At 37.1% G+C, this 12663-nt stretch overlaps 1 protein-coding gene across 3 annotated transcripts in view; it reads right to left on the reverse strand.

Moving 5' to 3' along the window:
* The window catches only part of lrrc49 (leucine rich repeat containing 49), a 38552-nt gene that overhangs the window by 14178 nt on the left and 11711 nt on the right, over positions 1-12663 (reverse strand). For all 3 annotated transcript variants that reach the window (XR_013971967.1, XM_080885218.1, XM_080885217.1), the window contains exons 11-14: positions 10917-11064; positions 8922-9005; positions 7450-7625; positions 6423-6518 (exon numbers count right to left, since the gene is read on the reverse strand). Coding sequence is in view for 2 of the 3 variants with exons in the window: in XM_080885218.1 (XP_080741344.1) it covers positions 6423-6518; positions 7450-7625; positions 8922-9005; positions 10917-11064 (504 nt within the window). In the remaining variant the exon portion in view is untranslated. The remainder of the gene's footprint in view (positions 1-6422; positions 6519-7449; positions 7626-8921; positions 9006-10916; positions 11065-12663) is intronic.

Here is a 12663-nt window from a genome sequence, read left to right on the forward strand (position 1 = left end):
TATAAATATGCTACGATGAGATAGCTGACTTCATCTAACTAGCAAATGTTGTCCAGGCTACGTTGGTGATACAGTTTTTTTTAATGTGTATGATATTTTTGTCATGCGATTTTAAAGCTGGTCCTACAACCGCATCCAAGAATAACATGCAGCTTATCTCAGAACTGTCGGTGAAAATTATTCTTGGAGCTAGGTTTAATTGAGCTGCATTTTAAAGAGGTGCAATTTCACAATTTGTGTATATTTTCTAAGTTCACTATTTTGTCATGTGTTGAGAAAAACACAGATTTAAAAATTACATGGTCTAATATTTACATTTAGCATAACTGCAACATTATTTTTTCGTTTTGTTTTTTTTTAAGACTCGAAAGGACTTGAAATTCAAAATTTCAGACTTGTGACTTGACTCGGACTTTTACACCAGTGACTTGAGACTCGACTCTGACTTGCCTGACATTACTTGAGACTTGACTTGAGACTTGCAAAACAATGACTTGGTCCCACCTCTGTGAGGCTGTCTCATATATACGGCTTGTTTAAAAAGTCACCATTTTTGGAGAGTGGCCCTCAAACAAAAGCTTTTTCTATAGCCCCGAGTAGGTGCAGTTTCCTCTCCTAGGTTGAAAAAAGGTTGCCATAGATTTTTAAAAACCAAACAAGTACTGTCAATGAATAATTGAACTAAATCAGTAACATGCCTTTTTAAAATGAGCAGTTTGCTACAGGAAGTGTTGTGTCTCAACTAGATTGACAAGCTTGACCAAGTAAAGGAAATGCAAACAAAAACAGGTTTGCACATTTTTGTGTGTATTAGTGTGTAATTTCATACTTTCAAAATCTGTAACGTGTTTACTCTTTGGACAGAAATATTGGTATTAGTATTTTATTTTTTTGTGAATCTGCAGTTTGTTGTCTCAATCTATTAACCACTGGTCTAAAAGCTGTTAAAACTAATAAACAGTAAGCAAATTGGAAGAAATTAAAATCATAAAGTCCATGTGTTGTCTACAAATTTCATACTTACAGAATTCATATGCTGATTAATTAACTGTGTAGCCACACAAATAAGATGAAAAAAATGAGACAGAACTACTACATGTTCCACTAATTATATTAAAAAGTGAAGACAGTGAGAATGATTATATAAGATTATCAGAGTGTCATAGTGAAACCTTATAGTTATCAATATAACATGTTCAGCCTGCTAGGGGAATAAGTGACACAACTGACTGACAATGTGCTTCTCATCAGGTGATGGATTGATCTTGGTGATGGATTTATTTTTGTGTTAATGTACAGTCGTAAATAAATACAGTAGTCTACATAAGACTTCTGTGAGTTAAACACAGTTTAATTAGTGTTAAAAATAAGCTCACTTGCTTCAAATTATGCTTTCCAGTAATCACAACAAATCAGGCACTGTGTCATTTCAGGCCGGAAATATAAATATATATATATATATATATATATATATATATATATAAAAATTCTTGCAGTTGGAAGTAACATTTTCAAGCTATACTGTTCCAGGCTGAACTAAATTAATCATGTAATACAACCTGAACCTCTCACAATGCACCACTCACTGATGAGGAGTGTCCCCCTCAATCATTATGTTTTTACCTAGACATATTACTCCAACATAGCGAATGTGATCCACCACTCACTCTGTGGCTTGTTAGTCAAATGTCAAGGGACGGTCATGGTGTGGGGGATTCCACAGATGTATTAAAGAAACTGATATGTGTAACAGTCAGCCTTTCTGTCATTTTTTCCCCAGTGGCCAAAAATTGAACTTACACTCAAAAGAAAAACCCTGAAAGTTTAAAAAGCATTTTCTTAAGTACAGCGATTACATCGTATTCAGTCATGTGAAAAACTAGGAACACCCCATCATGTAATAGCTTGCAGAACAACCTTCAAGCCTGGACATTGACTTGGCCATTCAAATACCTTGATTGTTTCCTTTTCAGCCATTCTGTTGTACATTTGATGCTGTGACATGGCCTCACATAAAATACACTGGCATACAGAGGAGTTCATAGTTGACTCAGTGGCTACATGGTACCCATGTTTTGCAGCTGTAAAAGGAACACAAATCTGCACTACTATGAATGACAGCTGGTCTGTGAATGTACTGATATTGTGTTTACTTTTTGCCAAATGTGGTGTTGTGCGGTATGGCAAAACAACGCCACTTTGTTCATGTTTGTCAAAAAGACACTGTTCCAGAATTCTTATGGCTGCTATGTTCTTTTCAGAGAAAATAGATTTTTGCTTGGTAACCTTTTCAAACAAGCCACAATTTTTCAGTCTTTTTATAATTGTACTGTCATGAACTTTAACATTTAACATTCATACTTGCTAGGAAGGCCACTACTAGGAAAACTGTGGAATTCCATTAACATGCACTTGAATGCTACAAACCAGAAATCTGCCACAAACTCTACACTTATAAAGGTGGTCACACATGCTGATGATCAGTTAATTAGATGCATTTGATTAGTAGTATCTTCTTGCAACTTATCCTCCTAGTTCCTAAGAATGTTCTTAGTTTTGTACAAGACTGCACAGACTGCTGTGCAAATGTTTTTTTGTATTGTTTTTTTTCCACAACTGTATAAAAACAGTACAAAAACAGTACAAAAGGTCAGAATTATGCTTTTTATATTAGTACATATACCAACCTTACAAACATGGATGCCAACATGTACAAAGGGTTCAAATAATTCTTGCAACAAGTGCAGTAGAAGGAGTGCATCCATTTTTTTACATTTTTATTTTAAAAACATGTGTGGACATTGATAGATGACTATTTCAGATGACAAGATCTCTAAATCAAAATCTCACTGACTGCAAGCATATATGTTAGATAAAGTAGTAGCAAAGAAGTTTTAAAACCGTAAAATTCAAGTGGGTCGTGTTTCAAGTGCACACATGGACAAAAACATGGAACTAGACGGGGAGACGCCAGACTCTGAAAGGCAGTTTAATATATTTAAGGAACATGCCACGCCTCCAAGATGCAAGAATGCCAAAGGCTATAAATCAGAAGGAGTTGAAGAACAGTGCAGGAGATGGAGTGTAGTATGTAGATAAGTCACATCAAGAATGAGAGTAACTTCTAAACACCTGGCAGCATGCCATCAACACAATCTGCACTGTCACATACTGTTCAGCACAGCTGAAGGCTCCAGGTGGCCCTGAATCCCCTTATGACATGAACCCATGTACACATGCTGAGAGAAGAAGAGAGCAAGGCGGGGAAGACGGAGTGAAGAATCTATCACAATTATACAGCTCCTGCTCGCTCAATGAATTATAGGGAACAACATTTCATTTAATTAGCGCTATTTAACATAATCCAAAAGAGGTTTTAAAAGGGACATCTGTCATCTCTTAACAACTGAATTTTAACACGCCACTCCATCATTTCCATCTTGTAAAAAGTGAATGCAATTTATTAAGATGCAGGCTTACTGGGTACTTAGTGTTGCACAGAACAGTCCTGTTTCTGTAAAGTATTCCTACAGCTTGCACTGGTTTAAAACGTCTTAAGTTCTTCCTTCACTCATATAGCCCACTAAATCTTTTTCTCACCATTGTTCCGGTATCTAACTGATTTATGTGCCTCAAAAAAACAAACACCTGTTCAGGATCTCTCAATTTCATCAATGTATAAACACTACAAAGTAGAGCTGGGCGATATGAGATTTTTTCATATCACGATATGTTTTTTTCATTTCAGGCGATAACGATATCTATCACGATATAAGCCAAATAACTATATTTGTAAGATTTAAATGTGCCGTTGCTCACAAGTAAAATGTGAAATAATCAGCAGCTTGTTTTTATTTAAATATTTATTTCCCATAATAAGTTCAACAGGGTAGATGTACTTAAGGAACATGAGACTTTTTCAGATAAATAAAGGCAAATATTGCAAACTACACAAAAGGCAGCCGCTAAAGCGTTTAAGTTTCAAAATAGAACAAACGAAACAGACTAAATTGTCAATTCCACTTAGAAGCAAAATATTAATTCTAAAAATAAATCTTAGTTTGTTTTACAGAAGAACAGACAAAACTGACTAACTTTTGTCAATATCAAATAAACTGAGAACTAAAAGGAAATTCTCAATCTCTCCTTGTTGTATAGCTGAGCTTTTCAAACAGTTTTAACAGTTACTTTAGTCTGACAAAAGCCGAATGACGAATTAGCGCTTCCAGTCAGAGACTGAGGCTACGTCCACACGTACACGGGTATTTTTGAAAACGGAGATTTTCCGTTTTCGTTTTAAAAAAATAATCCCGTCCACACATAAAGGCAGAAATGAAGGAAAACGCTGCTATGAACATGCCAAAGCAGCAGGTGGCGCTAGATTCCTAACCGTGCAGAAATGTTGGCCAATCAGAAGTCTAGAAGCCTCGGTGGGAAAAAGTAAACAAAGCTGGGGCATAGAAGCAGAACCGAGTCGTATGTGTGGAGGGACAGTAACTGTGTGTATATGTAAGCATTTAAACACTGCAGAGAGTAGAATTAACAGTAACAGTATTGTAGAAATTCATTTCACCGAAACAATAACGTGGCGCACAGTGTGACGCATGCACCAGTTTATTGTATTTGCAGACTTGCTTTCGGCACAATTTACAGTGCATGCTACTCTATTTTTTGTCAGACTTGAAATAGCCGAAATACCTTCACACTACGGAACTTCTATGGCTCTTCTGTTCGACAATCTCTCCGGCATTGGAACCATCATCGGTTTTCTCTTCGGTCACGCTCGGTTGATTTTTCTAGTCGGCGCACTCATTTCCTCCATTATGCGCTGGCTGCTTCCCAAACAAACACACGTGCGGCTTGGCACTTGTGCGGTACGTAACAAGTCACGCGACGTGACGCTGCGGCTGTGATTGGTTCGGCTCTGCGCTACTTAATTTGGATTGGCTGACCTTTTTTTTTTTTTTTTTTTTTAAGAGGACAAGAGCGGCGAGGTCTATCGCGATAGCTTAATTTCTCTATCGAGTAAAAGTTATATCGCGATACATATCGTTATCGTTCTATCGCCCAGCTCTACTACAAAGCCCCTTCCATCTCTTCCCAACTCAATTGCTGAATTTCTGGGTAATAACTCTTCTATTGCCATGCAACCCTTATTGCATCTGTCAGGGGTAATGAGGTTAATTAAATCTAAGATTTCACAAAAATGAATACAATCAAGCCTACATAACAGCCATAATTTGGCAATGATACAAACTATTGTCCCATAAATTTTAGGAGCACGATGATACTATCAAGCTAAAAGTGGCATCAACATTTGTTTCATTCGTTCCTTTCATTGGAAAGGGGTGATTTATCTCTGTATTTAAAGAAAGAACCAGAGATGACATTATGTATCCATGCACTCTATGGGGGAGGATGTTGTAATTTTCTTCAGGGTGTAGTACTTCAACAGCTCTTCGAGGTAATCAGGACCACACTGTGTAGGCATTACAACATTCTGTACACCCACCCAGTGGTGAACAAAACAAGTTTTAAATTTCCTAATTCTCATATTTCCAAGCATTTTGATTTTTTACCCCTTGACCCTTTCATACATGTTGCTTCTCTTTCGTGTTAGTAGTGGTGCCATGGTTTGTAAATTCCCTTTGTATTTTGTCACACAGTACAAGCCAAAGTAATTCAAGTCTTAGCTGATAAGACTATGGCAGACTTCGCATCACTATGACCTGTTAAGCCACGTTAGTAAAGTTATAATAGACCAGTAAAAGAAAACCACTGGCACTGAAGATTTTGCTTTAGGGCCATTTTCATATCCTGGTGCAGGAAGAAAGGGCCCTCTTTGAAACATGTAATAATAGCCCTTAACACAGCGCACACATTCATCTCAACCCTCCCACTTATAATTCATCCAGACTTGTATCAGTCTTGATAGGAAAGAATATAAGGGCATTACTTCCACATTATACTGAGTCCACACTACTGATTTAAACTTTTTGCAATGTCATGTTGTAAATATTTGAAAGAAAAGAACTGTTTTCAGACATCTACATGTGCATCTGCTCATCTTACCAGAGTTCAGAGAGCTGAGGAGTAACCAAAGGCAACATGCCTGAAGTAAATAAAGGGGTAACTGTGCTGTAAAATAATATTTTAAGGTATGTTTCACACACCAGCTGTTGCAGTATCTGAATATATTACCAGAATGATCCCTACATGTTCTGTCTAGGCCATTCTGCCATCTGTTAATAAGTTAAAATGGTACAGCAGCTGCTAAAACACTGCATTTAAATGTGACAAACAGTACTTTGTTAATAGATGTTTCAAGGGGGCAGGAGTCAAATTATGTGAGATTTTTTTCAGTGCCTGTGATCACTTTAAATATTTAAGTAAAATATATCATTGTGGCATTTTTGTCTTACTTGGGGTCTCGTGGGCTGTTTGGACGGCTGTTGGTCTGGAGTCTGATTTCTGTTCCCCCAGATGGCCGCTCTGGTCCTGAACCTGGGCTTACCCGCCTGATGAAAAATAAACAAAAATTTTCAACAACGGACAAAAACAATTCTTTCTAAAATCCTATAAGATAAAAAATAATAAGTAATAAAAGATAAGTAATAGTGATAATAAGCCGGAATCACAAAAACAATCATTGTTATATTGTCTCATCTTTCTACTTAAAAATATCTGCACACAGGATGAACTGTGACAATTATATGCAACACAAAAGTTTACACAGCAATGTGTACAGTTCCCTCACTGTTGCATTTTTCACTTTTCTCTCCTCCCACCTACACACACGATGCTAATTTACTTCTATCAGTTACCAAAAAGACTACATTTTTCATTCATGATCACTAATTTAAGTATTAACTGCTCTGCTCAACTTCATTGAATTGTTTTTCATTGATTTGTTTTGTGTACAGTCAGGAAGAACTGCCATATTTAATTTTTTCTTAAATAACTCATGAATGATGGAAATGTTTTTAGTTTTGCATGTACTTGTTTATCAACCATAGAACTAGTTAAATGAAAATACATTTTTTGACTCAGTTACGGTGGTAGATGAATTATGAGCATAATTACTTTGGTAATTATGTAATTACCAAAGTAATTACAATTATTCCTGAGGGAGGCATGAATCGCTGTGCCAAAATTCTGGCTCAAAAGGAAAATTAAAAAGTTGGCTAAAGGCAACACTGTATGTATCCATGAGTTACTTCATTCAAAACCAAGTTGGTAGATCGATCAACTGGAAACCAATCTCCATTGTGAAAAGCTAAAAAGGTAGTAAAAACAGTTAAAAATAAACCATGACTGAAACCACAATTCTAACTAGACCAGGAATATGTAGTATAACATAGTTTGCTCATAACGTCAGTATCTTAACCAGTCACTGTCTAATTTTTACTTCTAAAATCCATCTTAATTTTCTGTACATGCTGTGTGTACCTCGGTTCATCAGGGGAAGGTTCCTGTGTAAGGCCATTGGTCTGGGCGGGGCTGTGAGCCGGGCTGTTCTCTGGACTGACTTCTTCTTTAGCGCCATTTGTGGATGGGAGCTCCAGGCAGGCCCTGACACCCTCCCACTGCTGTGCAGCATTACGGATTGCTAGACGCCGCTTCTCCTTGATGAACAGAACACACACACAAACATACACAGAACAAAGAAGGTTTCAAGTGTCAAATCTCCTGAGCAGGACAGAGCTAGCATGCTAATAGAACCTCTGTGTGTTTTCATCAGGTCACAGAAAATCATATCCTTCTTGCCTTCCTCATATATATATTTTACTGGGATACATTGTTAAAGAAAGCATATACAATAAAGTACAATAAAGTAAGACATTTTACTAAAGCAGATATAGAACTCAATTTATATTAGATTTGAAATTATATAGTGATTTCTTAGTCCAATTCATTTGCTTCTTTTGTCACACTACAGCATTATGATTTAACAGTGTTTGCCTTTTACACCAGAAAAATGTGACATCCCACCCTGCAAGAGAGAAGATTTCTGCCTCTCTGTTCTATTTCAATTACTCTTACTTGGACAGCTGGAGTTGCAATATACTCAGCTAAGGAATGTGCCACTCCTTGAAGCAGGGATGAGTATCAGTTCATGGTAAGTCCTTGGCCTTTGTGAACCCTTGGCTGTGGCATTCACTATAAAATTTTCTCAACACCAGGGATTAAAGAGAGTTAGGTAACTGAGAGACAACGAGTTTCGGCATAGGGTCCATCTAACAGTTAAAGCAGCAGGAGCTTTGGCACACACACACAAACATATTTACCGCAAAACAGATGCATGTGCAAAGCAGAACATCTTAGATCATTTAAAGCTATAAAGTGTCATTTATAGACTCCTTTACAAATACAGTACCCCTGTGAACTCTGTACAATACTCCAGATTCCATCTAAAAGGGTTTTTGTATCATACAGAAGAAAAGAGAATGCATTAAAAGAAATTCACATCTATGAAGCATCCAAAATATGTACACTATTAATGAGCTTCATCAGTCCCAAGAGACATATGTCAAAAGAAAAAAATAAACTCATAAATAAAAATCCTTATCATGACCTAAATATTTTAGAGCCTTCTCATTAAATATGTTTTGAAGGGCAGACTGATGTCTGATGAGCTGCTTTTTTTCTTTAAATGCACATTTAAGCCTGAACCTGAATCTCATAATTATGAGTAATTCAAAAGATGAATAAACTACAAATCAGATATCATCACCTATATGTGGCATTTTAAGAATGTTAAAACCTTACTGCTTATTATTGTCCTTCTACATACTAACTATATAAAGGGTAATTATGAGTTTATTCACTTCTTAACAGACTGTTGTGTTGCTGTCGTCTACAACGTGCATTTGCATCCTGCCAGCTAAAGACAGCAAGAGTGAATCTTGTCAAACTGGTACCTTATGAATGGTCTGCTTGTGACTCTCCTTCTTCTTTTCCTCCTCTTTTCGAGCCTGTACACCTGCCATGCGCCGATCCTCGTCCTGAAAAAGAAAGCCGGTGCAATCAGAGTGTCGCTCCATTCAAGAGTTCTGAATTATTCAAGAGAGAGGGGAACCACAAAAGACCCTGTCAGGACAACTGTTCTCTACACTAGAAATGGACCATTATGGAGGCTGGTAGATAGTCTCACATAAACCGGCTGCATCACTGGATTATCTGTCTGATTTTCAGTCTCAGATAAACTGAGCCCAGCTGTTGGGGAAAGCCAAAACTCCCAGAATGCAATGCAGCCAACACAGTCTGAGTGTGCCAGCAAAGAGCAGGGGGATATTCAGCTGTCTATGGCGAGCTAGTAATGACGCAAAATGATGCTCAATTCTGATAAAGACAGGCAAAATGCTGTCAGCTGGTAGAGACAGTTAAGAATCCAAACCCATATAACAATCCTTAAAATTAATTTTATAATAAAAACAACATATAATATCAAAATTAAAAAGCTGTTTTAACCTGATGAATAACTTCTTGACTGCAAAGGATGCTATTGTTCAGTGTCAATACATTCTTTGTTTGTGCACTTGCCAAAACAATGAATGTTTGGACAACAGCTCTCGGTTATGAGGCTGTTAAGATTTTCAATAACGTTCCCAGTTAAAATTTGAATGTTAAACATATTCAGGTATTTTTCTGAAACATAATAGTTGACTATTAATGCTCTAGTCTAGCGGATGTGTGTTATCTGAATTTTATTCTCATTTTCCGTTTTTGATTCCTAAAGAACCGTCTACCCACCAGTCACCCAGGCATGGGCTTTCACAGCATAGAGGTAGTATGGTTCCCTGGAGACATATATTCCAAATCAGTTATAATATGCTTAAAGAAATAGAAACCCCAATGCTAGACAAACATTTCTGTCATTAAGTCAATGCTGTGTGTCTCCCTAAAGTAAACTCTGAAAATGTAACTGATTTGTATCAGGAATTGGCAGCTGAAATGTGGTGGAGGTGCTTTTATTGGACCACAATAATCCTGAAATTTGCTAATCCTGAAACCTCTTATGATTCAAGTAAAAACATTTTGAAATCTGAGTTACATGTTTTGTTTTTTGGGGGTTTGGTTTTACTTCATATCAGCACTATGTTTTGAGGGCAAGGTGTGTGGTACTTACAGATTCCTTTAAAGTGCAAGCTCAGACCTGGGTGCTCTCTGCCTGACAGCTTCTAAAAGCACGCTGACATTTCATGATAGCACATTTCTGGCAAACTGTACGACAAAAATGATTTCATGTTTTCTGAGAATAATCACTGTTTTGCTACATACACTGTGTGTAAAATATATGTAAATGTGTAGCTTAGAGTCATAACTTAGTCACTGAACCACTTTGCTTTTAGCATAAAACAGAGCATAATGAATGCAGTACCACAGTCAGACTCCAGAATATAGCACTGTAACGTTGTTCGTACAACTTGGTGATACAGAGTGACAGTGAATGGGAAACTATGTGGGTTCAAAATAAATTTTAAGTGTGAAATCATAAAAACGTTTATTTCAAGAATGAGTCGCTCTCAAGAATCAACATGTAGGAACATCAGAGGGACAAAAAGTTTGGACCATTAGCTTAACATGCAAGTGTAATGAGAATATGGCATAGGTTTATTAAATATCAACCACAGCAAAGTCATAAGCTGTGAAGGTTTAATCGCTTTAAGGCAGCTCTTTGCTTCTAAAAGTATTTGTGAATATTTCTTCCCTATTTTTAATAAGCAAAATATAGCAAAACAAACAGTGTAACACAGTGTTCTCTGATTGTAGCTGTGCAATTTGTTGTAAGAAGAAAATAAAAATATCTGAAAGGACAACAAAATATCTTAACAGTCACAGCTGAACTGGTTAACTGGTGGCTGATGTCCTGTTTATCACTTTTAAACACACACAGTCGAACATGTCAGTCTTACTGTGATGCGCTTCATGTCCAGCTGTCTGAGATGAAGCACACAGCGCAGGACGGCCTGCTTGTACCATGTCTCCAGGGCTACAGGATTCCCATCCAGCGTGAGCTCAGAAAGGGAGCACGACTCTCCAAGGCAGGCTAGCTGGTCAAAACTAGAAACAAAGGATGAATGTTTTAAACACACTCGTGAATTTCAGTGGGGGGGGGGGTACTTTTCCAGTACAAAGACTGGCTACGCTAAATGCTTTACGGTCAGTAGCAAATACTGGGAAGTCATGCAGACACTTGAATTCCTGCACTCTGCCTGAGTGCCATTTAACTCAACGTAAGTTAGTCATATCCAAGTTTGATTCTCATAAAGCAAAGAACTCTTATCAATTATAATTTGTTGTATTACACATTACAGAAAACATTGCAATCTACAACTACTGATCAGCACCTTAGCTAAGGAGTTAGACAATCCTTACCCTATGTTTTATGTTCTCTGTTACTGGTTGTCGAAATCAGATAGGCCACTGTTCAGTGTGGAATATGCTGCTAAAAAGTGGCTGTCTCTGTATGTTTATATGCTTTTATACATCAGTCTCTAATTTTTTGGTTCCCTCTCTGGTTCCCTCCCTTTTTTAAATGCATGTGTAAAAAATTAAATTATTATGGCTTTAGCTCTCACAAAATTTCACCAGGATTTTTCCCCAGAGTCAGAACAACATTAGGCAAAAAAGCTTTCAAATATAAGCTACAGATGGACCTGAAATTGTACAGCTGGGAATTTGGGTACTCTTGGTCAATGGACTGCTCTCAAAGCTCTACTGTAATTTATTTGAAATTTGATCTATTTTTACCTTATTGCATGTAATTTGAATTTGTATGACAACTGTGCATGTGTTTTATACAATGTCCCCTGCCCTCAGGTCACTTTTGAAAAAAATTGACAATTTTAAATGAGACTTTGAGTAAATGATATTAAAAATATATATATAAAAATACATTTTGCAGAACCTGAATCATCCACCAGACAATCTCACTATCTTCGTTTTATTCCTGACACATTTTGTCTTGCTTCGTATTGACAGAATGGAGCCGGGCTAACACATGCCATGTTAAGCTGGTAATTCAGCAGGCACTCTGGCAGCCTGACATTACTCAGGGGGCAATGAAGAGAGACAAATCTGCTACACTGTTGATATCACCCTATGGCAAAAGGAAACATGAAAAAGCAAAGTCACGCCATGCACAGCAGGGGATATTCTATCGTTGCTAATTTATGATAATAACCTTGATGAATCATTTGCCTGGAACCACTCAAAGTCCTAGTACACTGTGCCTGTTCCTAGCCAGAGGTTTAACTAAATGCTAAACACCATGCTGGAGATACCAGGGGTCTTCCAATCTCAAACACTTGCAGTAGCTTAGACCCTTTCTGTTACAGAATATTAATTCCTACCATATAAATATAAAAGAGACATAAAATAATAAACATAATAAAGAGATGCTTGAGTGCATCTAACACATTCTGCCTAATTGGTGTATTCATAATAAGGAATAATAATAACATTAATGATGAAGACCAAAACCTTTACAAAAACAGAACTTCTAATTCTTGCACCATCCACCAGTTTCTGATTGCTACTAATGGTCCAATAAAAAGTGAATATCAAAACTATTTTTAAGATGTGAGTACAGAGTGCGGTGTGAATGAAAACTGTAGCTTCAGGCTTTATCTATACTAGCACTACCCTGCACATATTCTT

This window comes from Rhamphochromis sp. 'chilingali', assembly GCF_963969265.1.
Source record: "Rhamphochromis sp. 'chilingali' genome assembly, chromosome: 6".
Lineage (NCBI taxonomy): Eukaryota > Metazoa > Chordata > Actinopteri > Cichliformes > Cichlidae > Rhamphochromis > Rhamphochromis sp. 'chilingali'.